We start from the raw sequence: 20,360 nt of genomic DNA on the forward strand, positions 1-20,360 counted from the left end.
CAGCCACAAGGCTTCCTCCAGCTGTCCTCAACCTGGGCTCATCTTTTAGAACCAATTCTCAGCATCCACTCTCCAACCACCGGGGAAGAAGGCACTGCATGACCCACCCTCCACCAAGTGAAGCATTTCGGCTCCATCAGGTAAAGAGCCCCTGGAGTCTCCATGTATAACAAAACCCAGAAAGAGGGCAGAGAAATCAACAGACCACAGTGACCTTCATGTGTGCAAAGTACAGTTGTTAAAAACAAAGCAACAACAGAAAAGAGGCTGTAGCCTCAATGGGACAGTGCTGAAGCAGAGCCCCATATTCCCAGACCTGTGGAGAGAGGGTCCTGCACCCCAACAGGTCTAGGGCTGGCAGGCAGGGAGGTAGGGTCTCATGTGGAGGCCCTCGTGGCAAATAATGGAGATCTGGTGGGGCTGACGGTGGGCTGGAGGGAGCCTGATTACAATGGGGCTGTGGCCTCAGCTCCCTCCTCTGAGTCCCACACCTCAGACTGCAGGTAATCAGCAAAGAGAGCCTTGGCCCGGCGTAGGACGCGCCCCAGGTGGTGTTTTCGCACGAGGCGGTCAAAGTGCATGGCCAGCTCGTTGTAATCCAGCCCATTGCGCATGATGTGGTCACGGTGCTCCAGCAGTATGGCGAGACAGAGGAAGAGCATGAATGGGTTCCCCTGGCCAAACTCCTGGGGTGGGGGCAGGCCCAATGGGTGTGGGGGTGGCAGAGACTTCCCAGGGTCTTGTGGGGAGCCCACCTCAGGCATCAGGGGGGATCCTGCAGCCACATCACCAGCAGGAGAGGCCTCCTGGGAGGATGGTGGAGATGAGGAGGATGGTGAATCGGGGTGGGAAGAGGAGGAGAGTAGTGGGTCTGAGGAGTTCAGCAAGGGCTCTGAGAGGGACTTGGAGCTGATGAGGGCAACTGGGTGGGGCAGCTGGACCCGAGGGTCCCTCCTGGGGCTGGTGTTATCCCTGAGTTGCTGGAAGTCATCCAGACTGGCTTGTCTCAGGAGACGTCCCCCGCCACCGGGCCCCTGACTGGTCATAGCCAAGTGGTCAACCGCATCTTCAAAAGCACCGCCTCCCCCACCGGCAGGCCTCAACATGTGCCTCTGCCGCACGGGCCGCCCCCTGTGGCTGCCGAAGCCAGTGTCTGCCACTTGGCTGGGGGGTCCGATGAGCTCTACCTCGTGTTCAGGAGGATCGGGAGGCAGCGAGCTCCAGGTGACCTCGAGCATGCGGAGGGCGTCGTCAAAGGCGAACTCGCGCTTGAGCTCCAGCAGCAGCCAGCGGTAGCAGAAGAAGAGATCATCAGCACCAGCTTCCTGCAAGTATTGGTAGAAGTCGGGGTCGGCGTGTCGCAGCAGCAACTTGAGGTGCGCGAACTTGGTGGCCATGGCGCGGCCATCAGGGTGGAAGTTCCCAGCCAGGCGCTTCATGATGCCACAAAAGCAGACGAAGGCATGGCCTTCATGGTCCATGACGGCAAGGATGGGTGAGGCGAGATCGCTCATGCCCTGGCAGTAGGACACCTGTGGGTGGGTAACGGCGTAAGTGGTGAGCAGGTCGTGCAGTGCCCGCAGGTGTGGGCCATCCTCGGGCCCCGCGTAGTAGGGGTGGGCCCGGTCGGTACGCAGCACATCCTTGAGGACCGTGCTGCGGATGAACTCCAGGTCCTCGGGGCTTGCTCGCTGTGCCCACTCACTCTTAAGCTGCTCATATTCCCGACTCTTTCGTTTCATGTAGTCCATCCTTTCGCGGCCTGTCAGCCCGTCTGGGTACACATTCAGCAGATAACGCCACACCACCTGGCCAGGGACAAAAAGGATGAGGCTGAGGACCTACAGATGAGCCGCCACATCCCAGGGTATATCTGTCACCACCACCACCCCTCCCCCCACCCTGGACCTCTGTCCTCCTTCAGAAAAGTTTGCCTTCCCACCTTTGACTCCTAGCCCCTCGGGAAGGAGAGCTTGCTGCCTGGGAACGTCACCACGCCATCCCATGACAGTGTGGGTGCACTGCATGTGTCTCATGAGCTACTCATGACTGTGGGAGGAATGGATCCAGTGAGTGGTCGAGGGGGCTCACCTTGCGCAGGGAGGGCTCAACACCACCGTGATAGATCCGCAGGCGCAACTCCTCAGGGCGGGAGAGCTGGCCCTCGTGGTTCATGTATGTGTGGAACTCAGCATCACTCAGGGGTGGCTTGAAAGGCTTGACATCCTCCCCGTAGGACCAGCTCAGCACCTGCTGGACCTTCGACAAGGTGCGGCCCACCTGTGAAGGAGGGGGGAGGCCACTGGTCAGCTGGCAGGCTAGGGGCAGGTGCCAACCAGCACACTTAGAATCAGGGGAGCCAGGCAGGCCCTGCCCTACAACCACCTGAGAGTCCTGGGGGTCCCTGAAACCACCTGAGAGAGGATGGACTGCGTGAAGGGCAGGGCAGCCGCTGTCAGCGATGACCGTTTCTCAGCCAGCAGCACGTCGGAGCCGATGACATCCTTGGGGCTGATTATGTCCCAGTCTTCCAGCAGCGGGCCTGGACACACAGAGTGAAGCAACATGATAATGGGGATAAGAACCCCACACCTCAGGGCTGGGTTCCTCTCCTGCCGAAGCCAGGCAACCACAGGGCAATGAGCGACTCCCACTCTCTCTTTCCATGTCATCTAAATCATGCAAAAAATAGAGCCATAAGTTATTCTTTTCTATAGACTGTCTTTTATATTAGGTAACTCTCTCACAAAATGCCTGGGCAGACTCTTAGTAATATTTACCATGTGCCAGGTAGTATGTGACAAGGGCTTAGCTTTAATATAAATAGTAACACGAGACACTGTTTCCATAGTGCTAACTGCCAGGAAGTGTGCTGAGCCCTTAGCCTTTTTTTTAAGAGTTGAATTTTTAAATATTTTTTTTATTGATTTCCGAGAGGAAGGGAGGGGAGAGAGAGAGATAGAAACATCAATGATGAGAGAATCACTGATCGGCTGCCTCCTGCACGCCCCACACTGGGGATTGAGCCTGAAACCTGGGCATGTGCCCTGAGTGGGAATCAAACTGTGACCTCCTGGTTCATAGGTCGATGCTCAACCACTGAGCCACACTGGCTGGGCAGAGTTGAATTTTTAAAATTGATTGTTTTTGGGGAGAGAGTGAGGAAGGGAGGGAGGGAAGAAAGGAAGGAGGGAGAGAGGGAGAGGAAGACATAGAGGGAGAGAAAAGGAGAGAGAGAGAGAGAGACATGGATGTGAGAGAGAAACATCTATCAGTTGTCTCACGCACGCACCCTGACCGGGGATTGAACCCACAACCTTTTGGTGCGTGGGATGACGCTCCAACCAACTGAACCACATTGGCCAAGGCTTAGCTTATTTACTAGTCCCATCCATCCTGTAAGTTAGGCACCATTATTATACCACTCTTTCATGAGGAAACAGGCGCAGTCAGGATAAGATAGTTGTGCAAGGCCCCACAGCTAGTGAGTGAAAGAACCAAAATGTGGAGTGCCTAAACTCTTTATCTTATACTAGTTATCTTTTTTTTAAAATATATTTTATTGATTTTTTACAGAGAGGAAGGGAGAGGGATAGAGAGCCAGAAACATCTATGAGAGAGAAACATCGATCAGCTGCCTCCTGCACACCCCCCACTGGGGATGTGCCCGCAACCAATGTACATGCCCTTGACCGGAATCGAACCCGGGACCTTTCAGTCCGCAGGCCGACGCTCTATCCACTGAGCCAAACCGGTTTCGGCTATACTAGTTATCTTATACTAGAGGCCAGATGCACGAAATTCTTGCACGGGGGGGGGGGGGGTGTCCCCTCAGCCCAGCCTGCACCTTCTCCAATCTAGGATCCCTCTCACAATCCAGGACTGCTGGATCCCAACTGCTCGCCTGCCTGCCTGATTGCCCCTAACCGCTTCTGCCTGCCAGCCTGATCACCCCCTAACCACTGCCCTGCCAGCCTGATTGACGCCTAACTGCTCCCCTGCTGGCCCAATTGCCCCTAAAGGTCTCCCCTGCAGGCCTGGTCACCCCTAACTGCCCTCCCCTGCCAGCCTGGTAGCCCCTAACTGCCCTCCCCTGCTGGCCCGGTCACCCCTAACTGCCCTCCCTTGCCAGCCTGGTCGCCCCCAACTGCCCTCCCCTCTGGCCTGATCTCCCACAACTGCTCTCCCCTGCAGGCCACCTTGTGTCCACATGGGGGTGGCCATCTTGTGTGTTGGAGTGATGGTCAATTTGCATATCACCTCTTTATTATATAGGATTCATGCCACAGCTCCTCCCACAATCAGTATAGATTACCATGGTCATTACTGAAGATGGAAAAGGGTTGGAATAATTAGTAAGTGGCTAAGATTCCACAGCTAGGAAATGGTAGGGCCAGGATCTGAACCTCATTGGCCTTACTCCAGAGCCCAGATAGATTTCAGAAAAAAATATTAGTGGAATATGTATGTTCTGGATGTTAGATAGAGGAAACAAGGCTATGCTGGACTTTATCCAGTTCTGGCCCTTGGAACATTAGCAGAAGTCTGTCCCTTCTCTCAGTTCTTTACACCCCTAGAATCCTTTCTTCCCACCTCAAATGTGATGTGGTGGCTGAAGCAACAGTGGCCACCTGAAGGTTAAGTTGGAGAGATTTAGGAGATGTCAGCCTTGGCACTACAGAGCTGCTAAGCTGACAACAGCAACATCTAGTGGCTTTCAAACTCTATATATGAAACAAATCAACTTGGATTTGCTTAATCCATTGTCATCTGTAGGTAATTGCCAGCCCTAAGCAGCATTTCCATGGAGTTCACTGTACTTTCTCCCTCAAAGCTGAGGAGGAAGCAGACTCTAGACCAGTGGTCCTCAACATGGGGCACATGCCCCACAGGGGGGAAATTTGATTTTTTAAAAAATATATTTTATTGATTTTTTACAGAGAGGAAGGGAGAGGGATAGAGAGTTAGAAACATCAATGAGAGAGAAACATCGATCAGCTGCCTCCTGCACACCCCCCACTGGGAATGTGCCCGCAACCAAGGTACATGCCCCTGACCGGAATCGAACCTGGGACCCTTGAGTCTGCAGGCTGACGCTCTATTCACTGAGCCAAACCGGTTAGGGCAGAAATTTGATTTTTAAGGGGGGTAATTTGGGGATGAGTCATTAACAGTGATTTTTTTGCATTTCTTATGGTTCTAGGGGCCTCCTATACAGTATATAAATATACACTGAGTGGCCAGATTATTATGATCTCTGAACGCATAATAATCTGGCCACTCAGTGTATATCCTATATAATAAAAGGTTAATATGCGCCCTGGCCGGTTTGGCTCAGTGGATAGAGCGTCGGCCTGTGGACTGAGGGGTCCCAGGTTCGATTCCAGCCAAGGGCACATGCCCAGGTTGTGTGCTCAATCCCCAGTAGGGGGTGTGCAGGAGGCAGCCGATCAATGATTCTCTCTCATCATTGATGTTTCTATCTCTCTATCCCTCTCCCTTCCTCTCTGAAATCAATAAAGAAATATATTTAAAAAAAAAAAAAGGTTAATATGCAAATTGTCCCCTCGACCAGGAGTTTGACCATCAGGCAGACCGGCCAACCGTCCATGTCCCCTCCCCCTGGCCAGGCTGGCCGGACCCAACCCATGCACGTATTCATGCACCAGGCCTCTAATATATATATATTAGTGGCCCGGTGCATGAAATTCGTGCACATTAAAAGGGGATTAATTAGAGGAAATAATTTAATATTGCTATTTGCCCATTCTCTATAATAGAAGTGTCAGAGATGAAAGAAAATTAGTAAAATGTATATGAAAACCTTCCTCCTGTCAGAGTCTGGGGCTCACCACGGGACCCAGAGTCAAGTCCCCGCCCACCCACATACGCCTCAAAATCGTGTGAGATCCAGACCCGGCCGCCCACCCCCCCATTGGGCTAGATCCAGACCCGGCCATTCCCACCCTTGTCAAGCCCCGCCGGGCAGGGGACATAGCCTCAGGTCCCCTGGCCTGGTGACGGATGGGGGGCATGGCCTGAGGTCCCCCAGCCCAGACCAGGGTGGGGGATCATGCCTTGAGGTCCCCCGTCAAGCCCTGCCAGGTGTGGGACATGGCCTGAGATCCCCTGTCAAGCCCCGCTGGGTGGGGGGCATGGCCTGAGGTCCCCTGTCAAGCCCCGCCAGGAGGGGGTGCGCAGCCTCAGGTCCCCCGGCCCAGCACCGGGAGGGGGGCACAGCCTCAGGTCCCCTGTCAAGCCCCACCAGCAGGAGGGTGCAGCCTCAGGTCCCTTGTCAAGCCCCACTGGGTGGGGAGCACGGCCTGAGGTCCCCTGTCAGGCCCCGCCAGGCAGGAGGGCGCAGCCTCAGGTCCCCTGGCCTGGTGCTGGGGCAGGGGGATATGGCCTGAGGTCCCCTGGCCTCCATATTAAAACAAACAAAAACAAAAGGGAAGCCTGAGAGCCACTCTACATATGGCCTCCGCTGCTCCTTGTATGAGTGAACAGTGTCTCTATCTGTTCAGTTGCTAAGCCAGAAACCTGAGAGACGTCCTTGCTGCCTCCCACTCTCTCAACTTCCGGTGCCAAACCGTTGCTAAGTCCCATGGTTCCTGCATGCAGAGCATACTTTAATTCCACCTCTTCTCTCGTTTCCACCTTGTCAGCCTGTCTGAGCCACCACATCTCCTACCTGAAACTGCCGCCTAACCAGTCCCTGCTTCCTTTTTGCCCCCCCCCCACACCTCTCCGAACAGCTGCCAGAGTGGTCTTTCTAAAACATTAATCAGAGCATTAAAACACAACAGGTAAAATGGAGGTCACACTACTGGACGGGTAAAATGAAGGAGGAGAAGACCAAGGAGAACCCCTTCAAGGCACAGGCCTAAGCTTGATTCGAGTGAAAAAGTAGAGAGACCTGGAGGGCAGGTCCAAAACACCTAATAAGCAAATACTAGGAAATGCAGGGGGAGAAGGGGGATCAGGTGAAGACATTGTAGTCACACAGACATGAAGGAGAATGCCCTTGAGATGAAGAAATGGCTCGCCAAGTGTTAGATAGGATTATTTAACAAACCACACATATAATAGGCCTTCCCAGCTCTATCCAGATGCTAGTGAAATGCCCAAATTCCAGGAAGGAAGAAAAACTCTTGCCAGCTTCCAAAGTCGAGGAATAGACTGCTTACAACAGAAAGAAGGTCATCAGAACTCCAGAAGCAAGAAGACAGTGCCTTGTGGCACAAATGGAGCGCTGAGAAGAAAGGCCCAAGACCCAAGGGCTCCATGCCCAGCCAAACAGTACCTGTCTATGGTGGCCTAAAAAAGACATTTTTGGTCACTGGAGTACATCTAACTCACATACCTTATTGGAAGAGGACAAAGAAGTTCTCAAAGGAAATGACTACAACGGCTCAAGGGAGGGAAGGCAAAGGAAGTGTAAATGGTGATGAGCCACAGTTTGTAACATATATAGTTAAACATGAAATGACAGAGACACTGTGATTGGGAGTTTGTAATCTTAAGTGTTACTTTAGCATTCCTGAAACTTAAGCAACCTACTATAAAGAAAAGATAATGATAGCCTAGAATTTAAAAAGAAACAAAAATTACCATCTCAGCAAAACCCACAAGTTAAGGGTTAGGGATCAGAAGAAGAATTAGAATTAAAAGTGTTCCAGCCCTGGCCTGGTATCTCAGTTAGAGCATCATCCCGATATGCCAAGGTTGCGGGTTCCATTCCCAATCAGGGCACATACAAAAATCAACCAATGAATGTATAAACAGGTGAAACAACAAATCTCTCAATCAATCAATCTCTCTTTCTCTCTCTCTCCCTCCCCCCTCCCTCTTCCTCTCCAAAAATCAATTAAAAGAAAAAGTGTTCCAAAGCTTTCTTTTCAAGGGCCAGGGAGGGTGGGAAACACTGGACAAGAAAAGTAAGTGGCCTAAAGATTTCACTGTCGCCCTAGCTGGTTTGGCTCAGTGGATAGTGCATTGGCCTGCAGACTGAAGGGTCCTGGGTTCAATTCCGGTCAAGGGCATATGCTGGGTTGCAGGCTCAATCCCCAGTAGGGGGTGTGCAGGAGGCAGCCAACAAATGATTCTCCCTTTTCATTGATGTTTCTATCTCTCTTTCCCTCTCCTTTCCTATCTGAAATCAATAAAAATATATTTAAAAAAAAGATTTCACTGTCGGAGAAACCAAGATGGCGGCATAAACACCTAAACTGCTGCATTGCACAATTTCAAAACTACAACTAAAAGACAAAACGTCTATCACCCAGAACCATGGGAAAGCTGGCTGAGTGGAAGTTCTACAACTAGAAGGAAAGAGAAAAGAGCATTGAGATGCGTACAAGCGCTGAAAAGCTGAGGTACGGAGGCGCTCGAATCGGGCTGGCAGCGGGTGTCCGGGTGCGCTGCTTCTTTCAACCCAAAGGGAGACAAGCTCCCGATTACTCTGAACTCCAGTTTCTGGGGAGACGCTGGGGACCCAAACTCCTACGGGGAGAAGCTGGACTGTCTGCCATCGGGTCAGAAAGTGAGGGTGGCTTTCTTACAGAGGTGTGCCCAGCAATCATTGTTTACTGCGCTGGGGTGCGGGATGCAGGGACTTGGAAACATGGAGACGCAGAGACGGCTGACTGGCAGCCATCACTGTTTGCCACGCCCTAGCCTAGTGACTCCCTGAGACCCCACCCTGCACAATCTACAAACCCACCCAAGCTCCAAGCAGCAGCTTTTGCATATAAATAGCCTGCCCTATCGCAGCTTAACCTAACAAACTGCAGCTCCAGAGGGTCAGACAGCTCCAAAACCTCCAAACCCCAAGCAAAGAGGAGAAAACTGTAGTTCTCACTGTAGCTCCTGCTGGGTGGCCTCAGACAGTGGCTGACCTGTACCCCATGGGAGATCCAGAAGCCAGTGTACCTAGTGGTCAGTGTGAGACGACACCAGATTTCATCTCCTCATATCTATAAGAAACACATTCAAGAGGCAGACTCAGTGAGCACCAAAGCCCCACTGAAGCAAGTCCTGCACCATAAGCGTGTCTCCAGCGCAGCAGTTCTTCCATTATAGACACAGCGGGTCCTCACAGCCAATTGGCCTGGAGGTCAATTCCTCCCAGTGTACCAACAGCAATCAAGGCTTAACTACAAGGCTGTGCACACAGTCCACAAAGGGGTGCACCAAGAGTGTCCACCTCAGGTAACTGGGGAGGCTGAGCCACTGGGCCCTATAGGACACATAGCACACAAAGCCACTCTATCAATTCAGGGAAGCAGCCAAAATGCAGAGACAAAGAAACAGATCACAAACGAAAGAAATGGAGGAAAACAAACAACTGGATATAGAGTTCAAAACCACAGTTATAAGGTTTTTCAAGAATTTCCTAGAAAAGGCCGATAAATTCAACGAGACCCTTGAGGATATGAAAAAGGACCAACTAGAAATTAAACGTACACTGACTGAAATAAAAAATATTATACAGAGACCCAACAGCAGACTAGAGGAACACAAGAATCAAGTCAAAGATTTGAAATACAAAGAAGCAAAAAACAACCAGGAAAGCAAAAAGAAAAAAGAATCCAAAAATTTGAAGCTAGTGTAAGAAGCCTCTGGGACAACTTCAAGCATACCAACATCAGAATTATGGTGGTGCCAGAAGAAGAGAGAGAGCAAGATACTGAAAACCTATTTGAAGAAATAATGACTGAAAACTTCCCCCACCTGGTGAAAGAAATAGACTTACAAGTCCAGGAAGCGCACAGAACCCCAAACAAGAGGCATCCAAAGAGGACCACACCAAGACACATCATAATTAAAATGCCAAGGGCAAAAGACAAAGAGAGAATATTAAAAGCAGCAAGAGAAAAACAGTTAGTTACCTACAAGGGAGCACCCATACGACTGTCAGCTGATTTCTCAACAGAATCTATGCAGGCCAGAAGGGAGTGGCAAGAAGTATTCAAAGTGATGAATAGCAAGAACCTACAACCAAGATTACTCTACCCAGCAAAGCTATCATTCAGAATTGAAGGTCCGATAAAGAGCTTCACAGACAAGAAAAAGCTAAAGGAGCTCATCACCACCAAACCAGGATTATATGAAATGCTGAAAGGTATTCTTTAAGAAGAGGAAGAAGAAGAAAAAAGTAAAGATAAAAATTATGAACAACAAATACATATCTATCAACAAGTGAACCTAAAAATCAAGTGAATAAAAAAATCTGATGAACAGAATAAACTGGTGAATATAATAGAATCAGGGGCATAGAAAGGGAGTGGACTGATAATTCTCGGGGGGAAAGTAGTATGGGGGGGTTCAGGAAGAGACTGGACAAAAATCATACACCTATGGATGAGGACAGTGGGAGGGAGGTAAGGGCAGAGGGTGGGGTGGGAACCGGGTGGAGGGGAGCTATGGGGGGAAAAAGGAGAAACAATTGTAATAATCTGAATAATAAAGATTTATTAAGTTAAAAAAAAAGATTTCACTGTCAATTGTGTAAAAAAGCATAAATCCGGCTATGGGATTTTAATGAGAGATATACCTAAAACTAGGTGACAAAGAAAAGATGAAAATTGGCCCTGGCTGGCTTGGCTCAGTGGGTAGAGCGTCAGCCTGTGGACTGAAGGGTCCTAGATTCGATCCCCGGTCAGGGGCACATGCCTGGGTTGCAGGCTTGATCCCCAGTGGAGGGTTTGCGGGAGGCAGCCAATCAATGATCCTCTCTCATCATTGATGTTTCTATCTCTCTCTCCCTCTCCCTTCCTCTTTGAAACCAATAAAAATATATTAAAAAAAAAAACTCTCAGAGACTGGAAAAAAAAAAAAAGATGAAAATTGAAGAAACCTGAAGGAATACCTGGCAAACACAAAACAGAACAAGAGCAGCAATGGCAATGTCAGAAAAAAAGTACACACCACTCAAGGCCAAAAACATTACAGGAAAAAAGAGACAGTCTTATATTGATTTTAAAAGGAAAGAACCCATTGGGTAAAGGATTTCTACAAGCACAAACTCATCTAGTGGCAAAACCTGATCTTAACTGACATGAGACTATATCTAGTCTTTATGTAACCCACTGAGTGTGAATATGCATACATTTCCCTGAAGAAACGCCCAAGTATTTTATTACAGGGTGTTGCCTCAGGCCCTGCATGTGGTATTACATAATATATGCTGTACAGACTACATTTCCTCATCATAAAATTGTCAAACTTCCCAAACCCCAAATTAATACATAAATGCTGTGTAATGCCAAGCGGAAATGCAGTGGGGTTTTTCCTGGAACTGGATAAAATTATTTTTAAGGTTTTTATGAAAGAATTCACAGTTAAGGATAGTTAAGGAAAAGAAGAGTCATGAAAAAGAATAGTGGGAGGATGGCAATGCTTGACTTATTAACATTTACCACAAAAGTACTATGATAAAAATATGATGTTAGCATAGCAGTAGAGAAAGAGAGCCAATTGGTGGAATGCAATAGAAAGCCCAGAAATAATTCCAAGTACACATGGGAACTCAGTATTGACAAAAATGGCATTTCAAATCAGTGTAGAAAAGGTGGTTATTTAAAAAATGCTGGTGCTCTGGCCGGTGTGGCTCAGTTCATTGGACCGTCATCCTGTACAACAAAAGGTGGCAGGTTCCACTCCTGGTCAGGGCACATACCCAGGTTGCAGGTTCAATCCCTGGTCAGGGGGCGTGCAGGAAGCAACTGATTGGTGTTTCTCATCTCTCACTCTCTCTCTCTTAATAAATAAATAACATGTATAAATGATGCTGGCATAATTGACTATTTGGAATTTTAAAAAAATCTATGTCTAGTTATCAGAATGTTGACAGAGTAGAGATTTACAAATCCTATCTAATAAAAGAATAATATGCAAATTGACCGTCACACCAAGTCACAAGATGGCCGCCCCCATGTGGTCAAAGATGGCTGCCCCCATGTGGACACAAGATGGCTGCCGCAAGATGGCCACCGCAAGATGGCCGCCGCAAGATGGCTGCCACAAGATGGCCTGCAGGGGAAGGCAGTTGTGGGCAGTTAGGGGTGACCAGGCCAGCAGAGGAGGGCAGTTGGGGGGGACCCAGGCCTGCAGGGGAGGGCAGTAGTGGGCAATCAGGCAAGCAGGAGGGCAGTTAGGGGTGACCGGGCTGGCAGAGGAGGGCAGTTGGGGGAGACCAGGCCTGCAGGGAAGGGCAGTTGTGGGTAATCAGGCCAGCAGGGAGGGCAGTTAGGGGTGACCGGGCTAGCAGAGGAGGGCAGTTGGGGGAGACCAGGTCAGCAGGGGAGGGCAGTTGGGGGGGGGACCAGGACTGCAGGGGAGGGCAGTTGGGGGGGCAGGCCTGCAGGGGAGAGTAGTTGGGGGGAACCAGGCCTGCAGGGGAGGGCAGTTAGGGGTGACCGGGCCAGCAGAGGAGGGCAGTTGGGAGAGACCAGGCCTGCAGGGGAGGGCAGTTGGGGAGACCAGGTCAGCAGGGGAGGGCAGTTGGGGGGGGACCAGGACTGCAGGGGAGGGCAGTTGGGGGGGCAGGCCTGCAGGGGAGAGTAGTTGGGAGGGACCAGGCCTGCAGGGGAGGGCAGTTAGGGGTGACTGGGCCAGCAGAGGAGGGCAGTTGGGAGAGACCAGGCCTGCAGGGGAGGGCAGTTGGGGGGGACCAGGCCTGCAGGGGAGGGCAGTTGGGGGGGACCAGGCCAGCAGGGGAGAGCAGTTGGGGGGAGACCAGGCCTGCAGGGGAGAGCAGTTGGGGGGAGACCAGGCCTGCAGGGGAGGGCGGTTGGGGGGTGGGACAAGGCCTACAGGGGAGGGCAGTTTGGGGGGACCAGGCCTGCAGGGGAGGGCAGTTGGGAGCCAGCAGTCCTGGATTGTGAGAGGGCTGTTGGACATCCCTCAAGGGGTCCCAGATTGGAGAGGGTGCAGGCTGGGCTGAGGGACACCCCCCGCCCCATGCAAGAATTTTGTGCAACGGGCCTCTAGTAAAGAAAATAATAAGCATATTAGGAGATATAGGGGAAGGTGTTCCAAATTAAGAGGAGAATCTCAGAAATCATAAAGAAATAGGTATCCTATATAATAAAACCCTAATATGCAAATTGACCAAATGGTGGAAAGACCCTATGATGCACACTGACCACCAGAGGGCAGACACTCAATACCGGAGCTGCCCCCTGGTGATCAGTGCGCTCCCACAGGGGAAGCACTGCTCAGCCAGAAGCCGGGCTCACGGCTGGCAAGCGAAGCGGTGGTGGTGGTGGGAGCCCCTCCCATCTCTGTGGCAGCTCTAAGGAGCAGCGAGCAGGTGGGTGGTAAGGAGCAAGGGGTCCCGGACTGCGAGATGGTGCAGGTCAGGCTGAGGGACTGCCACCGCCGCCCCCCATGCACGAATTTCGGGCACTGGTCCTCTAGTCCTATCTAATAAAGAGGGAATATGCTAATTGACCATCACTCCATCACAAAGATGGCTGCACCCACAGCTGAGGCCAAGTTCCCATAAGGAGCCTTAATGAGCAATCAGCAGGGACCTGAGGCTATGCCCTCCCCTGCTCCCGTGGGGCTTGATAGGGGACCTCAGGCCACGCCCCCCACCCTGGCATCAGGCTGGGGGACCTCAGACTGCACCCCGCGCCCCAGTGCCAGGCCAGGGGACCTGAGGCCATACCCCCCACCCCGGCGGGGCTTGACAGGGGACCTCAAGGTGCGCTTTCCATCCTGGTGCTGGGCTAGGGGACCTCAGGCTGCTCCCCCCGTCCCAGCGCCAGGCTGGGGGACTCAGGCCACAGCCCCCACCAGGTGGGGCTTGACAGGAGACCTCCGGCGCACCCCCTGCCCCAGCACTGGGCCAGGGGACCTGAGGCTGCACCCCCCTGCCTGGCTGGGCTTGACAGGGGACCTTAAGGTGTACCCCCAGTGCTGGGTCGGGGGAACTCAGGCCGTGTCCCCGCCCAGTGGGGCTTGATGGGGGACCTGAGGCTGTGCCCCCCTCCTGGTGCTGGGCCAGGGGACCTGAGGCTGCACCCCCCCCTCGCCTAGTGGGGCTTGACGGGGGACCTCAGGCCATGCCCCCCACCCAGCGGGGCTTGACAGATCCCAGGCCGTGTTCCCCACCTGGCGGGGCTTGATGAGCACCTCAAGGCATGCCCCCACCCCAGTCTGGGCTGGGGGACCTCAGGCCATGCCCCCCATCCTGGAGCTGGGCCAGGGGACCTGAATCTATGCCCCCTGCCCAGCAGGGCTTGACAAGGGTGGGACTGGCCAGGTCTGGATCTAGCCCAATGCGGGGGGGCCGGCCGGGTCTGGGTCTCACGCAATTTTGAGGTGCATGTGGGTGGGTGGGGACTTGACTCTGGGTCCCGTGGTGTGCCCCAGACTCTGACAGCAGGAAGGTTTTCATATACATTTTACTAATTTTCTTTCATCTTTGACACTTCTATTATAGAGAAAGGGCAAATAGCAATATTAAATTATTTCCTCTAATTAATCCCCTTTTAATGTGCATGAATTTCGTGCACCGGGTCACTAGTATATGTAAAAGATTGCATCTACATTTTAATTTTCTTAAAAACATATTTTTATTGATTTCAGAGAGGAAGGAAAAGGGAAAGATAGAAACATCAATGATGAGACAGAATCATTGATTGTTCACCTCCTGCATGCCCCCTACTGGGGATCAAGCCCAAAACCCGAGCATGTGCCCTGACTGGGAATCGAACTGTGACCTCCTGGTTCATAGGTGGATGCTCAACCACTAAGCCATACCAGCCGGGCTTAATTTTTGATAGGACAAAAAGATACCATAAACAAAACCATTAAACAAAAGGTAAGCTGGGGAAAAACATTTGCAATTCATCTAATTGAAAGAAGATTTTTCTTTTAAAATATATTTTTATTGATTTAAGAGAGGAAAGATAGGGAGAGAGAGATAGAAATATCAATGATGAGAGAGAATCTACAGACAAATGAACCAGGAGGTCATGGTTCAATTCCTGGTCAGGCCAATTCGAGGTTGTGGGCTTGATCCTCAGTAGGGGGTATGCAGGAGACAGTCGATCAACGATTCTCTCTCATCACTAATGCTTCTATCTCTCCCTCTCCCTTCCTCTCTGAAATCAATAAAAAAAAATAAAAAAAAAATACAACTGCCATTATTATAATCACATTGCTACATTTACATATCATTATAATTGAAACCTATCTATAGCTCTATTGTTATATTGCATTGTATAATTATATATTACTAGATTATATGCTACAATAATAAATATAATTATTGTTACTAGAGCTAGTACTTTTTGAGCATTTACTATGTAGCAATGCACCGTTACAGGCATTTTACATGAATTTCCCTGTTTAATCCTCTCAATAGCCCTAAGATACCATTATTTCGACAGGTAAAGAAATTGAGGCCCAGTGGCCAACCCAGAACTTGGAATGAGGGTACCTTGCTCCCTAGCCCACTGTGAGGGAGTGTATTGCAAGGGTGGCATTATCCTACAGGGACAGGGTAGGTTCCAGAGCAGTGCCCCCCAGGACACTGGGTACTCACTGTCCTCAGTGGGCCGAATATCTACACGCAGCTGCAGGTAAGGTTTGGAGGCAGTGGCGAAGGCTGTGCTGAGGTCCCAGTCAGACAGGAGTGAGAGGTAAGCTTCCTGCCCCAGCCGATCCCGGCCCAGGTAGCTGATGCCAAAGTTCTTCTTCCTGGACATGGGAGGTGCGGCAGCTCTCAGTGCCCCGGTGCCCTGGAGGCTCAGGGACAGTTTCCAAAAGAACCAGGGGAAGGTAAATGGTGTTGACGACAACTTTCTACTATGTGCTAAATATTGTGCTAAGGATTGAGGGCAGATCCCTCATCTCTACTTTGTTACACTAACACAGAAACACACACACACACACACCTGCTTGTATCTGGAGGACACACTGGAAACTGGTAAAATGTTGGTACCCTCTAGGGAGGGTAACAGGGTAGTTGAAGGGTAGAAGTGGAAAGAAAGCAGCCTTCTTACTGCATAAAAAAAGCAATCTGTATGATTGTCATTTTTCACAACAAAAGATGTTTACGAAAAAAAAGTCAAATAACAACTAGGAATTTGTTCTCAGATACATTTGTGTAACTATGCAAAGAAGTATGTTGTGTGCCGACTACTGTAACCATGACAACATCCTAAACACCCATTACTTTGGTACTTTGAGTTTGTTACCATGTGCTTGTATTCCTCCAAAATAGCCACCAAAACAAAAGGACCATCACACCTGCCCCCAAGAGACCCCACTTTTCATCTATCAGGTTGGAAAATTTTCCAGTATTTTAAAGTAACCCATGTTTGTGAGGGTGTGAGGGAAATAGGCATTTTATACACTGAGTGGCCAGATGATTATGATCTCTGAATGCCTAATAATCTGTCCACGCAGTGTATATCCTATAGAATAAAAGGCTAATATGCAAATTGTCCCCTCGACCAGGAGTTCAACCAGCAGGCAGGCCATGTCCCCTCCCCCTGGCCAGGCTGGCTGGACCCCACCCATGCACGAATTCATGCACCGGGCCTCTAATATATATACCTAACCTGAGTGGCCAGATTATTATGCGTTCAGAGTTCAGAGATCATAATAATCTGGCTACTCAGTGTATGCTGCTGGTGAGACTATAAATTGGTAAAATCTGTCCGGAGAGCATTTTGGAACCACCCATTGAAAATTTAAAAAGCAGACACCCTTTAATCCAGCAACACCAGTGCTAGGTGGCTGTTCACTGTGGGGTTATTTATAATAAAACAAATAAATAACCTATCAAACAACGACAATGAAAAGGCCAATCAGTCACTGTTGAGGTGGGTAGCTCACTGGTCAGTCACCAGCATCCCCTTACTCACCCATTCAAGTCAAATGCTCGGATGAGGATGTGCTGCAACACATCGAGTGAGGTGATCTGGGGGTCAACAGCAAAAGAGCGGAACTCAGGTGGCAAGAAGCTCTCACATTTCTGGGGAGAGAAGACCCAGGGGAGGCCATCAGGGGTTATGTCACCACGCTGAAGCAGAGGGAGCAGTAGGAGGCAAGGTCAGAGGAGTGGTGGGGGCCAGATCAAGGTGGGCATTCTGGACGATGGTGAAGACTTTGGGTTTTGCTCTGAGTGAGGCAGTAGCATTGGGAGGGTTCTGAGCAGAGGAAGAATGTGGTCTGACTTAAGATTTACAGGATCCTTCTGGCTTCTCTGCTTGGGACAGACTGTGGGGTGCAAAGGAGAAAGCAGCAGTCGACTGAAGAGGAGGCTACTGCAATGGTCCAGACACCCAATCTTTCTTCTATATTCCCTCAGCGATGGTTGTCAGGATCACCATGTCCAGTCTGGCCGCTACTAAATTCGTCCTCCATGCTGTGACCAATGTAGCACATCAAGCGACAACACTCCCCTGCTTAAATATTTTTTTAAAAAAATATTTTTATTGATTTCAGAGAGCAAAGGAGAGGGAAGGAGAGATAGAAACATCAATAATGAGAGAGAAGCATTTGATCAGTTGCCTCCTGCACACCCCCTACTGGGGATCGAGCCCACAAACCCGGCATGTGCCCTTCCTTGACCAGAATCAAACCCAGGACCCTTCAGTCCACAGGCCAACACTCTATCCACTGATTCAAACTGGCTAGGGCTTAAATATCTTTAAAGGGTCCCAACAGGCCCTGACCGGTTTGGCTCAGTGGATGGAGCGTCGGCCTGCGGACTCAAGGGTCCCGGGTTTAATCCCGGTCAAGGGCATGTACCTTGGTTGTGGGCACATCCCCAGTGGGGGGTGTGCAGGAGGCAGCTGACTGATGTTTCTCTCTCATTGATGTTTCTAACTCTCTATCCCTCTCCCTTCCTCTCTGTAAAAAATCAATAATATATATATATATATATATATATATATATATATATATATATATAAATAAATAAAAATAAAGGGTCCCAACAGGTGGGCCTATAGGACCCCAGCCAGCCTCTCTCCCATCAGCTATTTTTTAAAATACATTTTATTGATTTTTTAAAATATATTTTATTGATTTTTTTACAGAGAGGAAGGGAGAGGGATAGAGAGTTAGAAACATCGATGAGAGAGACACATTAATCAGCTGCCTCCTGCACACCTCCCACTGGGGATGTGCCCGCAATCAAGGTACATGCCCTTGACCAGAATCGAACCTGGGACCCTTGAGTCCGCAGGCCGACGCTCTAGCCACTGAGCTAAACCAGTTAGGGCCCATCAGCTATTTTGTGTGTTTTTTTTTCAATCCTCACGCAAGGATATTTTCCATTGATTTTTAGGGAGTGGAAGAGAGAGGGAAAGAAAGAGAGAAATATCACTATGAGAGAAACACTTCGATTGGTTGCCTCCTGCATGTGCCTTGATCAGGGCCTGGGCTGGGGAGGAGCTTGCAACCCAACAGAGGAACATGTCCTAGACCAGAATCGAACCCGGGACCCTTCGGTCAGGTCTGCAGGCCAACACGCTATCCATCGAGCCAAACCGGCTAGGGCCCATCAGCTTTTTTGAACTTTACACTCGTACTGCCAAACTGCTGTAAGTTTACTTCTCTCCAGAACCTACCCTCTTCTCAGCACCACCAGCGCCACCACCTTAGTCTGAGCCACCATCACTGCTTGCTGGGACTAGTGCAACAGCTTTCTTACTCAGAGCACACTTCAAAAGCCCTTCACCATCTGCCCCTCTCACCCCTCTGATTCACCTTCATCCACTCTTCCCCTCCCTCTCTCCAGGGCTCCAGGAATATGGGAACCTAAGGGCACAGGCCAAGCTCATCCCCACCTCCCAGCCTTTGCCCTTGCTGTTCCCTCTGCCTAGAATACTCATCCCCACCCCCCACCCCCACAAGGCACAGGCTGACTCCTTTCAATTCGGTTCTCTGCTCCTTCAACACCTTCCTGGGGATTTCCCTGTACAACCTTGGCTAAAGTAACGCCCTAGTTGAGAACCTTTTTCAGTATTTCCTCATGACATTCACCAGTGTCCGAAGCATCTCATTTGTTTAGCTGTTTGTCTCCCTCACCAGGTGGGGACCTGCACAAAAGTGCGCTCTCAACACATATGTTAACTGACCTAGGCGCCTCCTTTTCAGACAACAACCCCCCCCCCATCCTCAGGGACCCACTCCTCAAGTAAGGCCCCTCCTCCATCCCTACTGCCCCTCTTCTCCACCATAATCCCCACCCTGCCATTTTCCGTCTCCCCGCCTTCCAGCCCTGGCCTCGCATTCCCACGTCCTGCCTACTCCACCCCTGTCACTATCACCAGGCAGGCCCTCCAGCCTCGCCCCTCAGGTGACACCCCAAATCTCAGGTCCCGCCCTCCATCCTATGACAGTCACCGCCTTCTCCTCCCCTGGGAACCCCGGGCCGGCTGGTTGAGCGGCAGCCGACCTCACCTTGACTCGGACCCGTACCACTTCTCGCTCCTCCTCCTCAGCCGCCGCCGCTTGGACTCCCCCACCAGGCGGGGGCGCCCCAGAGCCGGCCAAATCCGAGGACCCAGTGGCCGTCGCCATCCCGCCGCCACCCGCCTGAGGGTGACGGGTGACGGTTACCCCCCTACCCCGGCGCGCACTCCAGATTGCGGGCGCCCGCAGCCCCACCTTGCGCCCGGGCGCAGGCGCAGAGGGCGCTGCGCGACCCTAGCACCCCCACACCTGATAGAGTGGAGGTCGCTTCTGCGCGTGCGCACAGAGTGCTATTGCCAGGAGCCCCGCCCCACAACGCCGGGTGTTTTGCTTCACTTCAGCCAGTGCGCAGGCGCCTACTGAGGTCCCACCTCCTCTTGTCCGTGGTTTGGTTGTTTGGATAGTTTACTTCCGGATTCACCTAGTTAGTGTTAAAGTGTTGACCTATTCCAGCGAGGGGAGTGGGCGGGGAAAGGAAGCTGCTGCGCGATGACGTCAGGGCCCCCCACAGCCTGCTGCAAGTGGCCTTGTGCCTCAGCTTACAGGTGATGTCATCTATTTCAGATGCTGTGGCCCTCTTCAAATGATTCCGCTGAACAGAAAAATAACCCTTTTCTCGAACCTTGTAAAAAAATAGTTTACACATTGTGAAAGTTAATGGAGCCATACATTTTAAGTGTTTGTGATTTTGTTCACGTTATACTTAAATAATTTACAAGAAAAGCCATTTTCACGCATAGATCCTAGCTTTTTAAAGTTTGCCTTCGTTTTATTTAATCCTTGAGGACAATGTGTTGAGGTCAGTCCTGTTATTAAATGGTGTGCCCACTAAATATTGGCTGAATGATTGAACATATCTTAGATTCCTCTGAGAAACTTTATGTATGGAAAAATGCACAAACACATTCTCCTTA

The 20,360-nt window shown here is 50.6% G+C and overlaps 1 protein-coding gene across 3 annotated transcripts; it reads right to left on the reverse strand.

Annotated features, from left to right (window-relative positions):
• Positions 1–221: 221 nt before the first annotated feature.
• On the reverse strand, positions 222–19,654 carry TBC1D25 (TBC1 domain family member 25). Of its 3 annotated transcripts, XM_080652569.1 has the most exons (7): positions 19,435–19,631; positions 16,887–16,996; positions 15,560–15,714; positions 2,415–2,542; positions 2,092–2,280; positions 1,188–1,808; positions 222–806 (listed from the first exon to the last, which is right to left on the reverse strand). In XM_080652569.1, exons 1-7 carry the CDS (start codon positions 19,552–19,554, stop codon positions 447–449), a joined length of 1,683 nt encoding a protein of 560 aa, XP_080508695.1. In that variant the 5' UTR covers positions 19,555–19,631; the 3' UTR covers positions 222–446. The 3 variants fall into 3 exon arrangements, with proteins under 3 accessions (XP_080508695.1, XP_080508694.1, XP_080508696.1); XM_080652568.1 differs by having other exon boundaries at positions 222–1,808; positions 19,453–19,654; XM_080652570.1 differs by having other exon boundaries at positions 222–1,808.
• Positions 19,655–20,360: the final 706 nt, after the last annotated feature.

Source organism: Plecotus auritus (genome assembly GCF_963455305.1).
Source record: "Plecotus auritus genome assembly, chromosome: X".
Lineage (NCBI taxonomy): Eukaryota > Metazoa > Chordata > Mammalia > Chiroptera > Vespertilionidae > Plecotus > Plecotus auritus.